Source organism: Thermobia domestica, chromosome 4 (genome assembly GCF_964235325.1).
Source record: "Thermobia domestica chromosome 4, izTheDome1.hap1.1, whole genome shotgun sequence".
Classification (NCBI taxonomy): domain Eukaryota; kingdom Metazoa; phylum Arthropoda; class Insecta; order Zygentoma; family Lepismatidae; genus Thermobia; species Thermobia domestica.
In genome coordinates, this window is record NC_137457.1 from 30,163,717 (window position 1) to 30,183,672 (window position 19,956).

At 38.5% G+C, this 19,956-nt stretch overlaps 1 protein-coding gene across 1 annotated transcript in view; it reads left to right on the forward strand.

Moving 5' to 3' along the window:
• LOC145683805 (GATOR1 complex protein NPRL2-like) overlaps positions 1 to 19,956 on the forward strand; it is a 63,369-nt gene that overhangs the window by 8,978 nt on the left and 34,435 nt on the right. The window contains exons 2-3 of the mRNA XM_081755396.1: positions 4,668 to 4,759; positions 17,179 to 17,335. Of these exons, the coding sequence (XP_081611522.1) occupies positions 4,668 to 4,759; positions 17,179 to 17,335 (249 nt within the window). The remainder of the gene's footprint in view (positions 1 to 4,667; positions 4,760 to 17,178; positions 17,336 to 19,956) is intronic.

Here is a 19,956-nt window from a genome sequence, read left to right on the forward strand (position 1 = left end):
GATAGAGATGACCACAAAAAGATTGGAGCTATCTACCGAAAAATCCCGCTGCGGCGGAAACTTATCCTATTGTGAAATGGTGTGGAGGCTTTGATTTATCAGTGTTGGTTTTTATGTAGCAACACCTAGCAATGCCTGTGGCATTGCCCACCCCACCATCTGGCTCCATCCGGTGCCTTCGGCGCACGGCACCCTTACTTGCGTTATCATGCTACCTAACCCGTAGGATCGAGGTACGAATCTTCTTGTATGGCAGCCTAGTACAGATAAATTGATTTTCTAGACGATATGTAATTTTTGATATGTTATTTCTGTTCGGTAAAAGCTGGTGGGGTTGACGAAAGCTACGCCGCAGCTTGCACTAACCTATACCAGGTAATGACTGCAAGCTAGTTGTGGATGGGTTACAATTGCATCAGAGTTGACTGATTTAAATCAAAGTAAATTAAATCGAATACTTTAAAAAAATGAATGATTTGAATCAAATTTATTTTGGTTAAAGCAATTAAAATGCAGTATTTCTGACCATTCTTGGATGCTAATCGAATGTTGATCTGAAACTGCATGTTAATCTGTACTATATGATGGTAGGATCTTCGATCAGAAGTTTAAACAAAATATTTTAAAATTTTAAGTAAAAATTAATGGGCCATGATTTTTTTTTTTCAACTTAATATAATCATTTCGTATTGTACATGAGACTTGAAAAGTAAGCTTAAATTCATATAGTATTTCGAGCACTTTCGTGGCTAAGCGGTTAGTGTATTTGCCTTTGGCGTTGGTCGACTCGGGTTCGATTTCCGCCTGGAGCTCTTGTGGTTCATATTGCACGTTAATCAGTAGATCCATATCGCATATAGCCTCGCTGCTGAAAAGAACGTTAAACTCAGGGTGTCTACTGATACTGGAAATACTTGAAATACTGGAATTTAATTTTGATACTGGAAATACTGAAAATAACTAACTAACTAACTCTATGGCCTATGGAACCCGTAGGTTCAATGCCGCGTTCACAAAAGCTCTCCACTGACTTCTATCCTTAGCTAACTGCATCCAGTTTCTACTTTGTATTCCAATCTCTACGAGATCCATCTTAATATTGTCCTCCCATTTGCGCCTAGGTCTTCCTAATGGTCGTTTTCCGATTGGTCTTCCAGTCAAGACTTTGAAAGCGTTTCTACTTTCTTCCATTCTAGCTACATGACCCGCCCACCTAAGCCTCCTAGACTTGACGACCCTAACAATGTTGGGTAAACCGTATAAATTATGTAGTTCCTCGTTATGAAGTTTCCGCCATTCTCCATTCCCGTTCTTCTTGGGTCCGAATATTCGTCTCAAATACTGAAAATATACTGGAATTTTGATCCACATACTGGAAAAATTATGAAATATACGCAAAATTACCATTCTTTATAATCTACCCTGTATTTTTGAACTCCGAAAGTCCAGGATAATAACAATCTTGCATTATAATTAGAATAGAATAATATACAATTATTTGTACAAGTTATATAGCTTAATAATACATTTAGACAATACAAATAATACGTGGTTTACTGTGTGTCAGGCCTGTAAGGAGAGTATTTACGGGATATGAAAGTCATGAATTGAGGTTGTCGGTGAAAGGAAAGTAGTGAAATTCATGAAAAAAGTGATTTTATAGAACAACAATACTTACGTAATACAGTACAGTTACTGAAATAATACATTGTGATTTTCCCTAATGATCCGGCGTTAAGACATGACGCCATCTCTCTTGGGGTATCAGGTAGTCACTAACTTCCCCCTTTCTACTAATATTGTGTTCATCTTTCGCTTTTTTTCTTTTCTTTTTTTTCAATACCCCACGTATAATAACAATGAATGCATTATGTTATATGCAGTGCTTCAAGTACAGTATACAGGTTGCAAACTAGTCAGTAAAAATATGCCCAATGATGAGAAAGTGAGGGTGAGTTTTAATGTTTGGTATGGATGTGGCACATTGCTTGTGTAAAGATTTCAGCGCTTTCATGGGCAGCTACATATACCTTATCATTTGTATTTCAAAGAAATCAAGAATAACTAAATTTATTAAAAATAAAATATTCATTTGATGGTAAAACAATTACAAACCTGAAATCATCAACAGTGTGATTATTCCTTTAAAAAACTTTTTAAAAAATCATTGTATTTGCTACTGGAATTTTGCAGATATTTATGCTGAATATACTGGAATTTTGAAATTGAAACTCAGTAGACACCCTGAAACTCGAAATCAGTAAACTCATTTAACATTTCAATGTTCACAATTGTTAGTTTAGAATTTTACATAAAGTGGTATTACATATCATAGCCGCTTTACCGTAATTGAAACGTCTATCAAATTTAATTGAAAACATACAGTACCATACTTATTATGCAGTGTTGCAAGCTAATGACGCTACAGTATCACAAACATCAATAAACAAAATTTGAAGAGGGAGGGAAGGAGTAGACAACAGTAATAACACAAGTAAGATAGAAAGGGTAATCCACATCCAAAGTACTTGATGTTCATTGCTGCGATCATCATATGCCGTGTTTCGGACTAGTAAAAACAAAGTAACTGAACAAGAAATTAAAAATTTGATTTTCTTCAAAAGAATTTATTTCGAAAAATGTTCAGATTAAGTAAGTATCTCATCGAATTACGTACGTGCGTTTCAAAGTATATAAAGATTGTAATGTCGTTTACAGTAATTTGATATCTCAAACCATTCCGGAAAGATAAAGAAAAGAAAATATAGTAAAAACTCTTTCTTTCGTTCGTTCGTTTCTTTCTTCCGTTCTTTGTTTGTTTGTTGTATGGACCCAATTTTAATGGCACACTTCGTTACTGGGGGAGGGGCAGGTATCTATCTCACATGAGAAGGCTGAATTCACCTCTTATTCTTAACTGGTTTTAATTCCAAGCATTGGAGGTTACGGGAAAAGTCAATGAAAACGTGCATTATGTTGTATCAAAACGGAATGAATTTTATGAGATCTGTCGTGGAACTCGAAAAGAAATTGGGGGGGGGGGGGATAGGAAGGTAAAGGTAAATCCACTTCTTTATTCTGAAGTGATTTAAGTCCATGCATAGGTAATGATTAGGAAGTCTCAAAGAAAATGTACGACGTACTGTGCCAAAATCGTTTTTTTTTTTTTTTGTTTTTGTTTTTGTTTTACGAAAATTATCGTGGAACATATTGTTATAATTCAAGGGAAGGATGTAATTCATTTTTTCATTTTTGGCAGATTTCAATCCACACTGGCGGGATATTCATGATACCATAAAGAAAGAAGTTTTGTTATAATCGAATAGTTTTACGTGGAAAATTATCTTGCATGTACTCATGTGCAAATTTACAACATGGAGTCGATTTTATCGCATTCTCCTTATACTTGATAGGTCGCAACCCCAAATAATAAGGTTATTTCTACATGTTGAAGGAAGATACATACCTGTTAAAATCGGTAAAGTTGTACCAGAGTTTTCGTGCAATTGGCTGACGGAAAGATGGACTGACACATAAATGTCAATCGAGTTAAAGGATAGGAGCTTCTCTAACGCTCACTTGAAAATATACGTTACTTTTTTTTTTTTTTAAATTGATTTCCACTGAAGTTGCAAATTAGACATATGAAGATCTGGTTGGTTCCAATTCAAACCCAGGCCTGCGGCTTACCGTGCCTATGCGTTAACCACTATGCAATTCGGTTCACTTCTGAACAACCATTCATTTTCCTTTTTGAAATTGCTTCTCAGCTACTCAAACAACAACTGTTACGCTTGGGCGACTCAATGTTTACTTTACAGAACACTCTTGACGGCTGAATTATATCATAAGCTAGCAGAATACCCGTTCTTCGCACGGAAAGAATACGTTTCATTTTGGACATAAAGTGCTGAATTTGGATTTAAATGGCATCAGAAGTTCCACTGTTCGTCTCGCGACTCCGTAAACTATAGATCCGACAGTAATATCAGTCATTTTCGATCATATATATATATATATATATCCCTCCCCTAAGTTGCACCGTCAAGGTGAAGTGATAAAAAAACATCCCAAGCCCGAACCTCATCTAGGTTAAAAATTTGATCGAAATCGGTCACGTGGTTCAAGAGTTAAGTCGAAAACATAGTTACTTTCATTTTTGTAAATAGATGACTGCTTTTACTTCATAGTTATTCTTCTAAAAGTACAAATTCAACAACATATAGTGAAAAATTCATGACTGTACCAAGAATCGAATTCGGATATCGAAATGATACATTAAGCATTCATTACACTCCGCATTTCACTCTCTGAATAACCATAAGCCAGAGACTTGGGTTCTCACTACACGTTTTTTTTTTGGGGGGGGGGAGGGTAAGGGGGTGTAGCCTATATATGTATATAAGCTCATAATTGTTTATTTGAGAACAATAAGTTACGCATTTTTAATAGAATTTTTTTAATTTTAGTGTAATACGTTGTTAATTTTGTCTTAAAAATTTGTAGTGGGTAATTGTAGTTCTTGTTTTTTAAAAATTCATTTCAGTTCATTGTTGAAATTTAGATTATTTGTGTGTAAAACAAGTATAAACTAAGTGGAAGTCGAGAGCTAGGTTATATAGATAAAGTTGTTGGTTTTGAGTCAATAGTAATATTTCATTTTATAGGTGCCTGAGGATTATGTTTCCAAAGAAGTATTTGATGCTGTGAGTGTGTATATTATTCCAAAGCCACAGTTACAAAGGAGTATTTTAACTATGTAAGTATTCATATCATAAATTCCGAAGACTCTCCTTAAAAATATCCATTAAGAAGTATTTGTTCCGAAAGTATTCATAATAATGTAATTGTGAGTGTTTCAGCTAAAAGGTATTGCTTCCTTCAGCTAAAATATATTGCTTCCTTCAGCTAAAAGGTATTGCTTCCTTCAGCTAAAAGGTATTGCTTCCTTCAGCTAAAGGGTATTGCTTCCTTCAGCTAAAAGGTATTGCTTCCTTCAGCTAAAAGGTATTGCTTCCTTCAGCTAAAAGATATTGCTTCCTTCAGCACTTGTTCTAAGAAAACTAACGTTGTCTGTGAAACTACATCGCGTTGATTATCTTCTGAATAGCACTACTTTTCTTACTTCCATATGAACCAAGTGAGACTGAGAAACAATGCTTCTTTATTAATCAGCTACATAAGGTGTCGGTCAGTGGTCATGGAGAGGGATGTTCAGGAACAAGGAAAAGAGGTACCAGTTTGTTCAATAAGTTTTGTCGTTCGATACGAAACAGACTAGTGTATGGGGTGACATACCTGTGATTAGTCAATGTACTCTCCCTGAACTGCAAGATACTTGTTCCAGTGCTCTTTCAATTTATGGATGTCCTCCCTGAAGTAAGACTCCGGAAGTCTGTCGAAATATACGTCCACGGCTGCTATGACCTGAGCATTCAATGCAAATCGTTTTCCACGCAGGAATTTTTTGAGACGTGAGAACAACCAGAAGTCTGAGGAAGCTAAATCCTGTAAATGGGGTGGATGTTGCATCAATTCGTACTTCAATTCATTGATTTTGGCATTTTTTTTAAAGCTGTGTGGCGGTGCTTTGTCTGATGTTAAAGGATTTTTTTCGTCTCTTAACCAGGTCTTTTCCCACGATGTTTGACATCCAGCTAGTCGAAAAGGTTACAATCTGCATTGATTGTTTTACCTGGTTGCAGATAATCTGCAAACAGAATCCCTTTTAATCTTTCAAAACACCAGTGCTAACACCTATTTCGCCGAAATCTGGACCCTCACTCGCTTCGGAGCCGAAGTACTGGGTTCACACCACTTCTTAGCGTCTGATTTTGATTCAGGATCACGATGATAGACCCACGTCTCATCAATTGTGATGAAACTACGTACAAAACCCTTTTTGTCCTTTCAAAGACGCTCTAGATTTTGCTACGAAAGGTGCATTCGCATAGTTTTTGTTCCATCGTTAGCGAATACAGCACCCATTTTGCACACAGTTTTTTGAAACCCAAAACGTCAGCCAAAATATGGCTCATACTGCCTAATGAGATGTCTAGGGGTTCTATTAAGTCTCTCACGATTACTCAACGATCTTCCAAAACCATATCCTGTGTGTTCGTTACTATTTCTGGTGTTGATGCACTGTTTGGACGTCCTTCACGTGGATCATCTTTAAGACTTCTCCGACCATGCTTCAATTCAGTAACCAGGTGTCTATCGGTCACGAAAGTCATGAAAAAGTCACGAAATCAGAAGACGATCATGAAAGTCAAGAAAAAGTCACGAAATTTAGCTTTTGCGTCACTTTTTTTTTTTTTTTTTTTTTAATCTGTACAAATATAAGTACAGACTGGAAAATTTTCTTCTATACAGACTGGGAAAAGCGTCAAAATTCACCACCAAAAATGTCTGTGGTCAACTTTAGAGGCTACCAAATCGCAAACAAAGCATACTTCTATCGTATGTATGAAAATTCGGCCTAATTCGCACCAAAATTCGCTCTCGGGAATGTTACGAAATTTTATGGTTTGGTAAAGAAAAGGTCACGAAATTTCATTTTGGAATTTTAGCAGACACCCTGGTAACCCATCTTTCTACTGTTCTCAGTGACGGTGAACAGTCTTTATACACTTTTATCAATCGTTCATGGATTTGTTTCGGAGTTACACCTTCCAAACTAGAGATTTTATCACTGCACGATGTTCAATTTTGTCACAAAAAAAAAAAAAAAAAAAAAAAGTCAATTTTGACGAGCTGTAATGATACGAATGAGTTGACGGATTTATATGAAATCTCACGTGTGTTTATCACAAAGACGTGCCATCTGTAGAAACATAAAACGACGAATCTACTAGCATAATCTCGTATCGCATGACAAATCTTACTGAAGAACCTGATAATTCATGCCACTACCAAAAAGTGCCAACCCTTGGATAAATTTATAATTGCTCTTTTTATACTTTTGAAGTCGCTAAGTTCAATGGAATTATTTTTAAACACGCCAGTCCATAGAGTCGCGAATAAAGTGATCGTAAAGTTGGGATATAAATGAATCGGTGAGTGGAAGAACAATACTAGACTCCAAATTCACACTTCATGAATATTTCAATAAGAAAATTATATTATACTGTTCTATACATAAAATTCATTTTTAATTACGTAATAACTTGAAAACGTTATACCAGTCCACATGTATATGTTTTATGCATTCAACAATTATTTTTTAAGTTAACTATAATGGCTTAGTTTAAACTTGGAGTGTTCTTTCACTCACCAATTCAAATAGGATAAGGAAATATTATTCACAAAAATATGGCTATAACGAGTTATAACCACCTTCATCTTTTGCAGAAATCTCTGATGTAGATAAGGGATAATATTTCCTTATCCTGTACATTCATGTGAATCCTCGATAATGTAAAAATAATTCCATTAAATTTTCTACGCACAGACAATATTTGAAGCTTACGAGTAACATTTCAAGGTGACGTTATGGTGCAATATGAAAGTGTAACTTTTTTTTTTTGCCTTGTTTTTAGCAGTTCACAGACAGCTTATGACTTAGTTTTAAGAAGATAATCGTTACATAAAGAGTTTCACAGAAGAAGCGTACAAGATTTCACAGTTTTCTGGTATTTCGGAATTGTTTTCAACACATTTCTGATTAATGCCGTTCTTCTCTTATGGAATATTTCTTAGATGAGAGGACTTACAATAAATTTAGCGTATGAGTTCCAAGATGTTAATGATGAAAATAACAGAGAGTATTTAAATCATTTAGTGGAAATTTACTCTCCGTACGGATACAAGGTAGTACTGGTTTTTATTTAATAGAAAACTGTTGTGTACAATTTCCCGACGTCAGGAATAAGGCAATACCTCATTACCTAGCTCTTCGGAACTGCAACAGCCACTGGTCTCCAGGTGGAGAACTTATCACACATCCCGTAAAACTTCTGCTGCGGATGGTCACTTATATCACTAATCTACCGCAGGAAAATGATGTTATTGTATAATATGATGTCTCGGATGAAGCCGGCCTGATTTTCTGTTGTGACTTGGCAAAACGTTATGAATTCTGATTTCATTTGTGAGTCGAATTTTCATTGTTTTAATTATTTTAACTGGCAGTGATTTTTGGATCTGAATTTGGTTGCCTTGGGACGGCGGAGTGAAGCTTATTGGCGCCTAGCCGAGCTGGATGGAGTGATGCCCTAAAAAGGAAAGCTAGGAATGCGCATGTTGGACCATTGCTTCCTATATCATTGCGTTTGGTATCCCGGCCTACCTATTAATCTTTCTGTAGCCTCTTGAGTTGAGTTGATTTTGAGTTTAACGTCCCGTTCAGCAGCGAGGCTATATGAAACGTGGACCTACTGATTAACGTGGAATCCGAATCACATGAGCTCCCGCGTCAAAGACGCGTACACTAACCGCTTAGACACGAAGGAGCTCTCTGTAGCCTCTTATTGCGTAAAGGGGAAACCATACATTCCTCTCACTGTGCGCTGTTTCAAGTGCCAGCATTTTGACCACTCATCTGCATCATGCAATGCCTCTGCCATCAGTGGCAAATGTTCTGACGCAGCACATGGTCCAATACAATGTACGGCCCCACCTAAATGTGCAAATTGTAAAGCAGCATGTCCGGCGTAGTCTCGTGACTGTCCGACATTCAAAGATGAGAAAGTAATTCGTGAACTTATGATTACGAAAAAAAAAAAAAAAAAAAAATGCACCGCTGAGTCTAAGTGCCACATCAAACTGGTGAATACTGTCGTAACTCCACCTTTTCATCTGCTTTGAAATCTACTCGTTCCACGGAACACAGACGGTAGATGTCAGCACTCAGGAATGTGATCTTCCTGTTGCGCCAGCAGTGAACAATGCACATCAGTTACCCAAACCACCATTAGTTGTGGAGAAATTCCCGGGAATCTTGTTCAGCGATTCTTGAAGGAACAGTTCTTAGAGTACACCACCTTCTTCTGTATCGAAACAAACTAAAAGGTCCACATCAGACCGTGCAGTTGAGCGCACCTCTTCTGTGAAACAAAATCGTGCACGTCAGCAGTCTTTGAGTCCTCCGGATAAGTAAAAAACAAACGTTCATTACTTACTCCCGCACCTCTTTGAAGGAATGTATGATGGAGGGCAATCTTGATAATTTCCTTCCTTTTAAAAGTAAGAAGAAGAAGATAAAACGTTGTAAACCTTCAGTCATTCTTAATTCTTACCCATAATGGCTCTTCTCCAATGGAATGTTAATGGCTGTTCCACGCTGAAGAATTTAAACACCTTTTAACTGTCATTCAGACGGTCATTTTGTGTCTCCAAGAATCTGGCATTATTGATACTCGCTCTGTTGTTTTTTCCAGTTACACTCTTTACCGCCATTGCAAGGACGGTGATGGACATGCAGCTGATAGAGTAGAAGTTGGAATACAGGACAAGTATCATTCTACTTTCACCCAGATCATTCCACTTTCACTAGCGATTTCCAGATTCTAGCTGTTCCAAGTTTTCTTTGGACAGCCGATAATTTTCTGGAACATTACATCACACGACCTGAAGCTTTTACGTCTGCTGATCTCCATGAGCTATGTCGTCAACTCGCACACCCAGTTATTCTGGTTGGGGAACTTTAATTCTTATCATGAACTGTGGAGTTCCCCTCGTACCGAGCTTCGAGGTCTAGAATTTGCAACTTTTCTCTACACTTTACACCTATCTTACCAAATAATGGCAGATCAACACATTTTACCATTGCCACAGTTAATCTTCAGTGGCATGTCTACCATGATTAATGTGCCATTGATCACTTTCCAATCGTTTTCTCTGGGCTACCTGCTTTACAATTTACTCATTTGCCTCGTTACAATCTCCGCCGTTCAGACTTGATCAGTTTTCTGACAGTTTTGACTTTATATCTGTCCCCCAGCTTTCTGTTGATGAACACCTTCAGGCTTTTCACGCAAGTGTGGTAGCTGCTGCTACTGCTTCGATTTCAGGGGCTCCTCGAAAACGAACTGTTCCTGGGTGGTCGGAAGAAATATGTCAAGCTACTCATGTACGACGCCGCGCACTTCGTCCCTTTTATCGTGCTCGTACTGTTGACAGTTTAACATAGTTTCGTCGCCTTCGTGCCAGAGCACGTTACTTCGATAAACAAACGATGTAGCTGGTGCAACTACAGTATATCCCCAGTTCACTGAGTTCTGTTCGGCCCAAAGTTCGTCGTCTTTAGGATTACTCCATTCCGGTCAACGTTTTTAGGTTATTCAAGACGAACTGATCGGTGACCAGAAGCGGATTGCCAATGAATTGGGCCAGGACTTTGCTACAGTTTCGAGTCCGGCTAATTATTCGCCATTCTCTCAACAAGCTAAGGCACGAGGAGAATACCCTTACATTTTGCGTCATCAAATAATGAAGATTGCAACTTACCTTTTACTGATGCTCTTATAACCGCCACCAGGTTATAGAAGTATTTTTTGTGGACGCTCTGTATATTTCGTAAAGACAGTGATTATTTTTTCGGTTTATACTTCATTCTGCGATGCAAATAAGTTCTTTCTTTGGTGGGAATTGCTTCCTTCCCACACAACTGGACAAAGAAGTCTTTCATTATTTTTTCATATATATATATATTTAAAACATTGCTTTTGGTGAGAACATTTCAGTTAGTGACGAACCATTTCAGTGTTTCTCCCTGACTTCTTATTATGCACAGTATATATACTGCAGTTATTTGGAACTAAATTAAGTGCTTTCTTTAATCGCTTATGGAAGTAGTTTAGAAAAATACTGGCTGGACCAGATGTTCAAGTGACCAAAGTGACGCCAGTCTCGTTGGTTTTACAGTTTCTTATCTGTGCTTTCTCACGCCCGAGTTATCGCAGTGTCTCGTGCATCGTAGCCAGTAAACTAAAATTTACATAAATTATTTTCCGTATTCTGTCTGCATGTGCACACAGGTGATTTAACTAAGTGGTTTTTGGAATGAACTGCCAACACTCTTCAGTAAACCACTGCGGCTCGTACCTTGAGCTTGGGTGCTCAGGGAGTTTGACTCCGGTATTGTCTGCAGCCACCACGCACGTTGCGTCGGGAATTAAGTATGATTTTGTGTTAAGGGGCATAAGCTATTAGCCGGCGAAGGACGTTTTCTTACGGCTAGCCCCCAGCTAGTGAAGTCCCAGGTCCTCAGACCTTGTGCGTACATGTCAGTTATATACGCGCCCCCCAACATCAGTATTCTACTTTGGAGGCTCTCTATTTTAATTTGCTGAAGACTCGCCTTTACGCTTCAGGATTGTTTGGCGCAGCAACTGGATTTTATGTGGGATTATCCCGGCAACTTTTCCCCAGTGCTAATCCCCTAAGTGTGTCAATGGTGTAAGAGAAGCATCTGCAGTGAAATCTGAATTATAATATATATATATATATATATATATATATATATATATATATATATATATATATATATATATACAAAGGGCTACAGTGCATTAGAAAGGCAAAGTGCGATTTTAGTGCTGAAAATTATTATCCATACTCTGTGTTAAGTGTTGTGTTCATTTCTCTTCGTTGTTTTTTTATATATTAGTATTCTAATAAATAAACATAGTGTTATTTAATCTAGGGTGTTTTCGTTGTTTGTGTGAGTGATGTTTATGTGCGTTATGGTCTGATGACCGTCTTATCGTCCGTGAGGTTTTCGGGACGAGATATCCGAACCTCTCGGCGCCTAATGCTCATCTCATCATTGAGACCGACGAGCGATTTGGAAACAGTTTGTAACCTCTTCTTGGAGAGGTCCTTCATCGTCCTGTCCAGGTAAGTTCCAGTCTCAGGAGAATCCTTATTAGTAGGACCACGAACCGCGAACAGCGACTCGAACACGGAGTGGTTACACTCTTCCCAGCACTAAGAACACTGCACCTGAACCAAATTCCATACACTATGCTATTCTTTACAATCTTCATGCCACTGGCAAAATGTGATCATTTAGACCTTTAAAATCATATCTAGATTGAAGGACCCTTTTCTACTATCTGGCGTGAGGTTTTTATTCTTCCTGTCCTCAAATCTGGGAAGTCGGCGACATTCAGCACCAGTTACAGACCAATTGCCTTAAGTTGCTTATTCAAGTTATTGGAGAAAATGATTTATGCACGTTAGTGTGATATTTGGAAACTTACTCGTTACTTTCTAATCTCCAATGTGATTTTCGAAACTTTCATTCCACTACTGATCATCTTGTTCATTTTGAGTGTGTAATCTAGAATGCTTTTCGCCATAGCCAACATCTGATCGCCATCTTTGATTTTCTGAAAGCTTCCAGGGTTGTAAAGAACCCAGTTATTTAGAAAAAAAAAAAAGCCCAGTGGATTTTATTGGGTAAAATTGGGTTTTATTGGGTAATATTCATCATCATCATCATAGGTATTCTGCTCTTATTGGCAGGTCACTTGCCGCAGCTGAGAAGCTTCCATGCTCCATGGTCCTCCGCTAACCTCTTCGTCTTCACGTATGAGTTTTTTCTTTCTATATCATCCATTAATTGTAGTCTCCTTCGCTCCTTCCCTCTCTTTTCCGCCATCATACCCTCTAGGATGTCCCTCATAATACAATTTCTTCTTAGGCAATGTCTCAACCAGTCTCTTTTCCTCTTCTTAATAATATCTAAAACTGTTCTTTTCTCCCCCACCATTTCTAACACTCCCTCATTCGTTTTCCGTTCGACCCAACTAACTTATTGGGTAATATTGGGTTTTATTAAATTTTGTGCGTATATTTAAAGCCATATTTCTACTTAAAATCCCATTTAAGCATATAGGTTCTACTGTGCACATGAAACTACGAAATGTCCTTGTGGGATCGCGGTAGTTCACGTCTGGCGCGGGTTCCTAGTACGATCCCAGCTTCGGCGTGGACAAACCTCTTGTGCATGGGTTTTCTCGGAGTTTTCCCGTTTCCTACCACTTTCGTCATGCCACCATTATTATCCATATCATCGCAGTCTTCCTTAGCCCTGGTGCATAATCATGGGACATTGAACTAGACTTAGAAATAACAAAAAAGGAAGAGAAAATGATGACGAGGAATCCGTGAAGTCCCATGCTGTTTCGTGGACACACTTTACACCATTACACACTGTTATATTTCGATTTCTAGAAAGAAGGAAGTTCATAATTTTCTAGAGTAACAAGGAAGTGGATAATCTTATGTAATACAGAATGGGAATAAAATCCCTTCTTACACTTATGATTCAAATCCTTGATCCAGCCGTCCACTCAATACACGTCAGGCAAATATTGAGATAGTTAATCAGGTTCAAGAGCCAGAGATATAATAAATAAATAAATAAATAAATAAAAAAAAAAACCTACTGAATGGATGTTGTTCTATTTCTGGCAAGAATTTTTAACCACCTTCACCTTTAGGATACACCCTTTAAGGAAAGTTATATGAATATCCTAGCTTGAGATAGGTTTTAATATTTATTTCAAACTGTTCAACTATTTTCCGCTACGCGGTTACAAGCAGACATCGTCGATTTAATGTTAAGAAAGAAATTATAGAAAACACCCTCTTTTTTCCCTTAAAATTTTCAAAAACAGAAAGTGACGTGTCTCCTTATTTTTGGTGAGGTATTAATATACCGAATTTTATTTTCCTAACTTGACGTGCTCACAAGATATTGTAATTTTGGCTGAAATTTTGAACCACCTTTACTTCCATTACGATGTGCTCTTTAATCAGAGTAACACAATAAATACGTAAATAAATAATAATCTGCGTTCCGAAATGCATTTCAAACTGTTCAACCGTTTCCCCGTGATGCAATCACAAACAACAGGTAACATCGTTTTGAATGATAACAAATGAATTATGGAAAATTATTCCTTCCCCTTAAAACGAAAAGTTTCAAAAAAAAAAGTTGCAATTTATTTTTAATGAGGAGTTTATATACCAAGTTCTATCTTCCTAACCTGGCGCGCTCATGACATACTGTATTTTTTTTTTCTTTTTTACATGACTTGAACTTCCTCTATTCCTTTTCCTAGGTTGCGCCCTTGAATCAAAATAATATAAAATCCCCAGCTCAGGGTGGGTACTAACTATTGTATACTCAAAAATTCATTCCAAATGGTTTAACCGTTTTACCGTGTTCTGCAGACAAACAAGATTCTTGTAATTTTTATGTCATAGATTACAGTTGAACAGTGCAGTGTTACAGGGAATTTGATCGAGCTCAAACCCTGATTTATCATGAATGATTCCCAAACCTTTTTTTTTGTTTTCAATGGTATTCTGTTCTGGTAGTAAACACATATTTTAAACCAATTTTGAAACTGAGCATACACTAAGAAGTATAGTACGATTAAAGAAAGTAATTATAATCATATTAAGATTATTATTTCAATCCAAGTTTTGAAGTGTATTTTTTGAGATGGGCTTTTTTGGTTTTTATTGTGTTTTTTATGTGGGTTTTACCAAAAAAGAGAATTTTGGGCTGGGGAAAATTCCAACAATCCTGCTTATGACACCACCTGGCGTTATGGAATTTTACGTCAGTTTTGGGGAGCACGAGGCTGTAGGGTCTCTTTGTACACCAGTTTTATTGGAGATTGATATTTTCGAGTCCGATTAGATTCTACACTCTCCGACCGCTTCTTGCGGGAAAATGACGTTCCACAAGGTATTGTTTTTTAAGCGTGATTCTCTTTGCTGTGGCGATAAGTGGTGCTATGACACAGATAGTAGCTCCCGTTCATGGAAATGTTGTATGTGGACAACCTGGCTATTTATTGCCGCAGTTGTTATCTCTGTTTTGCTGTTAGACAATTAGAACTCACATTGAACATGCTTTCATGTTGGTCAATGATCACTGGACTTACTTTCTCCATCGACAAGCCTGTATCCACTTCTGTCGCGTACTGTACTGTGCGTATCATTCAGATCTTTGTCTGGGTCATACATGCTTGTCTTCTATTAATAACATCCGATTTCTGGGGCTTCAGTTTGATCACTAGCTGTCTTAGGCAGTTCATCTACGAGAGCTAAGAGAACTCAATCTTCTGAAAGTATTGTCCCATATTTCTTGGGGTAGTGATGCATTGTCCTTTTACGACTATATCGTATTCTAATTCGTTCAAAGTTCGGATGTGTTGTTTACTGATCAGTCAGTCTTACCACGTTGCGCTAATTAAACACTGGCTCATCGTTCTATTTTACGTTTAGCTGCTGATGCATTCCGTACTAGTCCTACTCACAGCTTGTATGCTGAAGCACACGAGCCATCTCTAATCAGCGCCGTCATCAGTTGATGCTCCACTATTTGACTCATCTAAAGTCAATGCCTCGCCATCCTTCATCTTTTGTACTGGAAACTGGAGAGCGCTACTAACATTATTAGATCTTTTGGAAATTATGCTCTGGGCCTTTCGGATGCCTTTATATCGGTTGGATTTTCCGCCTACACCTCTATGAAAGGTACTTCGTTCAGCTATTTGTTTCCATTTAACCCAATATAAGAAGCAAAGCACCAGTCCTTACGCATTTCAACAAGAGTTTCTCTCCTCTTCAGTGCAGTTTCAATGCTCTTTTTTTTTTTTTTTCTGATGGTTCCAAAGATGCACGTACTTCTTATTTTAAACTATACGACTTTTCTTCAATATACATTCACTGCTGATCAGGTTGCAATATTACAAACTTTATGTTATATCTCTCTGCATGTCATACGTAGGATGTTAATTTGTTGCGACTCTCAAAATGTAGCCTTCATGATGTCCACACTTTCGTCCAGCAAGTCTTCCTATCGTGTCCCAGATTATTAGCACAGGAATGTGAGGTACAACTCTGCTGGATTCCAAGCTATGTTGGCGCAGCTGGTGATGATGAAGCAGACCGTGCAGCGAAAACTGATGCCCACGAAGGAAGAGAGCTTCGTCTCCCCATACCCAGCACCGATCTGCGTTCGCTGTTCACTGCTTAGTTGCATCAGCGGTGGCAGCTCGAATGGGACCAATGGGGGCGCGGTGGCTCAGTGGTAGAACGTTCACCTCCGGTGCTTAGGGTCCCTGGTTCGATCCCAGCTCGTGTCGTGTGGACTTCGTGGTTTCTCAGGGTTCTCCCGTTTCCTCTCACCCTCTTCATTTCTCATAATCATCGTCCCCTTTAGCCTAACCTGCATAAGCGTGGGACGTAACATATGTGTTTTTTTTTTCGAATGGGACCAGGCTGCTAACAATAAATTACTCAAACCTACATTTTGTATCTGGACCACTAGCTCAAGATCTCGACAGGAGGAACGAATTCTAACTCGACTTCACATTGGATATTCACACTTAACACATGGATTTCTACTTCGTGGCGAAGACACCATTTTGTGCTAGACAAAATATTCAACATTTTCTTGTGGATTGGCCTGACTGACTTCATCATGCTTGGAACAGACTTTGCCCTACAAGCAGACTTACCAACACTGCGTGGAGATGACCAGAGAGCGATCTTAATGGTTTTATGTTTCTCCGTCACCTCCATATCCTATCTGCATTGTGATAATCCTAGTGTTTATATTAAACTCATTTCTTGCTCCCATTTCTTGGTGTTTGTCCAATGTCTATTACTAAACTTATTTTTCATTGCGGGGCCTTGGTGGCTCAGTGATAGAACGTTTACTTCTGGTGCATGGGGTCCTTGGTTCGATCCCAGCTCGCGTCAAGTGAACTTTGTGGTGGACAAACACCGTGTGCGTGGGTTTCCTCGAGATACTCCCGTTTCCTGTCACTTTCTTCATTCCACCATTTCATTCATTTCTCATAATCACCGTCTCCTTTAGCCTAGCCGGCACAACTGTGGGACGTAAAACTTAAAGATTTCATTTTTCATTACCAGTTACATTTAATAGCAATTTTGACCTTTCTGTACTCTTGCCGCATAACCTCGACAAAAGAAGATTAATATCCCACTGTTACTAATTTTGCCCTAGTGCTTTTATCACTGTCTTTGCATGTTTTCCATGTTGTATTTTCTTTCATGGTGAACTTGCCAGTGAATTTTAGACACTGACTGGTACGAAAAGACACTCCAATTTCCTACTCTCACTCTTACTCTTTACTGTGTATAATTTAGTGAAGTAATTATATAAGTATTTTTAATTTACAGAAACGCTTTAGGGTACAAAATCACAGGGTTTCCCGTAAGAATTGACAGTCCAAAGTACGAACGGAATGCCTTCTACTTCAACTTGTGTTTTGTATGTGATGCTTGGGCAAGGACTGTTCAATATGAACCAGTGGTGAAGAAGTTGGCTGAGTATTTGGTAATTCACTAATTTATTGTCTTTTGCATATACGGGGCTGGAAAGAAATAAGTGTCAACATATAAATCTTTCGTGAACCATTTATTGTACAGTCATGAGATATTCTACAAGCCTTGAACGTAATCTCCTGCAGCATGGGTGACTGGGGAAGTCGCAGGATAGCAGCTGTGCCTTCTTTGTAAATGTCTGCAAGAGAGTGTCCTACAGCTCGAAGTATGGCACCTCTGCTGCGGAAACGTATCCGTCGCAGTGGTTCTTTTATCTTAGGGAACAGATGAGTCATATAGACTCATGTCCGGTGAATAGGGTGGGTGCTCCAGAACCTCCCACCCCCATCGTGCAAACAGGTGCCTTGTGACAACGGGCGTTTCCCATGCAGAACAATGGATGGATCATTATGAAATTGGTTCTTTTCCAGTGCAGTGCAGGACGATGATGATGTTCCAGAAACCTGTGGTAGTACACTGCATTTACAATCTGGTTTGGAGGAACTGCATGCCATAATATGACACCACGTACATCGTATGCCACTATCAGCATCATTTTCACATTCCCATGTCCCTGACGCAGCTTCTTGGGTCAGGGAGATGATGATTGGCGCTTAAATTCTGGCTCATAAGAGTGCATCCATGTTTCGTCAGGTACGGATGATCCTGTCCAGGAAGACGCGACCTTCCCGTCTGAAACGTACCTCGGGTGGCGAGGGCGTATCTGTGCCATTTTTGAACTTCTGTAAGGTGGTGCAGTATCCCCCGGAATGCATTTTTTCGTTAACCAAGGACATTGTGCAACACCTGTAGTGTGAGATGTTCCTACCTCGTTAGCGAATTCCCTGGTAGTCTACCTCCTGTCCACACGCAGTGCAAAGATTGAATCAATTCAATGCTTCGTTTTCGACCTCCACTTTGTTCCTGTTGCATCATACTATCACGTCCTGCACGAAACGCCGGAACCCAACGTGCCACAGTCCGATGCGGGAATGCCTCATTACCGCATGTTTCACGTGGTCCAAAATTATATTCTCTGGCGGTTTTTCCATGGACCGCTTTGATTCTTATCCATGTACTAGAGCGGTGTGATTTGACAACCTACATTAAACACGTTCGATTACTATAACTGCAGCACCTATACTAACGCCGCCACCCGAGTTGTATAGCTCCACCCACCCTCTTCATGTGTTGCCAACAGCAGCTCGGGGATAAAACATTGTTGGCACTTATATCTTTTCAGCCTTTGTATATTAGTTTTTAGATTTTGGCTTTTGCGTCGTAAGTTGCTGAGGAAATTTAAATTTGCGTACCAATTTGTAAATTTTGTACCGCATTTTTGGCAGCGTAAGTTATTGTTATAATTATTATTACTGTATTTTACTATTTTATATTGATAGGAAATAAAAAAAAAATTTTTTAAGTATCAGAAACAACAATGAAAGGAACATAAAAGGAGGAACGTCGTTTTTTTATTTAATGGGCTAACTTTATCCTATAAACTTTCATTCATTCATTTTGAGTTTAACGTCCCGTTCAGCTCCGAGGCTATATGAGACGTGGGCCTACTGATTAACGTGGAATCCGAACCACATGAGCTCCCGCCGGGAATCGAACCCGGGTCTCCCACGCCAAAGACGCGCACGCTAACCGCTTAGCCACGGAGGAGCTCATCCTATAAACTGTTTGAACTGGTAGCCTGTATTTGAATGCATCCATATCAAGTTTTCTATTAAGTGTTGAAATTGTAACGCAGCCATGAGACGAAGAATTGGAGTTATGCAGTCTACGAAGTTAATCTATTATGATTAGTGCGGATAGCAAAACAATCAAACACGCTAGGGAATCGAACTTCAGATCCATCTAGAATCTGTGGATTGAATCCTCATCACACACAAATGCTATTACAATGCAGATTATGGTGTAATTCACACAAAACGAAATTTCGTTCCAATTTCACCACAAACAACCAGAATAAACCACAGTACAAAAAGTTATATTGAAAGCAATAACTTTAGCAATTTGATTTCACTGTGAAGAACATATTTCTAAGCATATCTGTACATACTTACATAACAGTATATACGTCAAATCAAAAGTAAATAAACAAACAAACAGCATCGAGAAACAAGTTCAATTTTTAATCTTATTAGTCTATTGCAACCGGTAATTATAAATGTACTATTTTAAGTTGAATATTGAATTCTCATAGTTTGAAAGTCTTCCGTAGTTTGTCTTGTAAAGTGGACACTTTAGAAGAAAGAAAAAAGGCACTAATGAAGTCAATTAAACTGTCTATTTAGAGATTATGATATTGAAGAAAAAAACTAAAAGAGTATTTAGCATTTGGATTATATTGTATTGAGTTGCATTTAAGATTTATGTATATGCGAAGTTTTATCCCCGTCCAAGTTGAAGTACGAAGTATTATTTTTTTTCACATGTGTTAATAGACAAAGCAGATTACCTCTCTTAAAGAAAAGGTAACTGGGGTTCATACTAGCTATGCTATCTTAAATAACTTAAACTAAAAAGGGGGGCGCGGTGGCTCAGTGGTAGAGCGGTCACCTCTGGTGCTTGGGGTCCTTGGTTCGATCCCAGCTCACGCCGTGTGGACTTTTTGTGGACAAACAC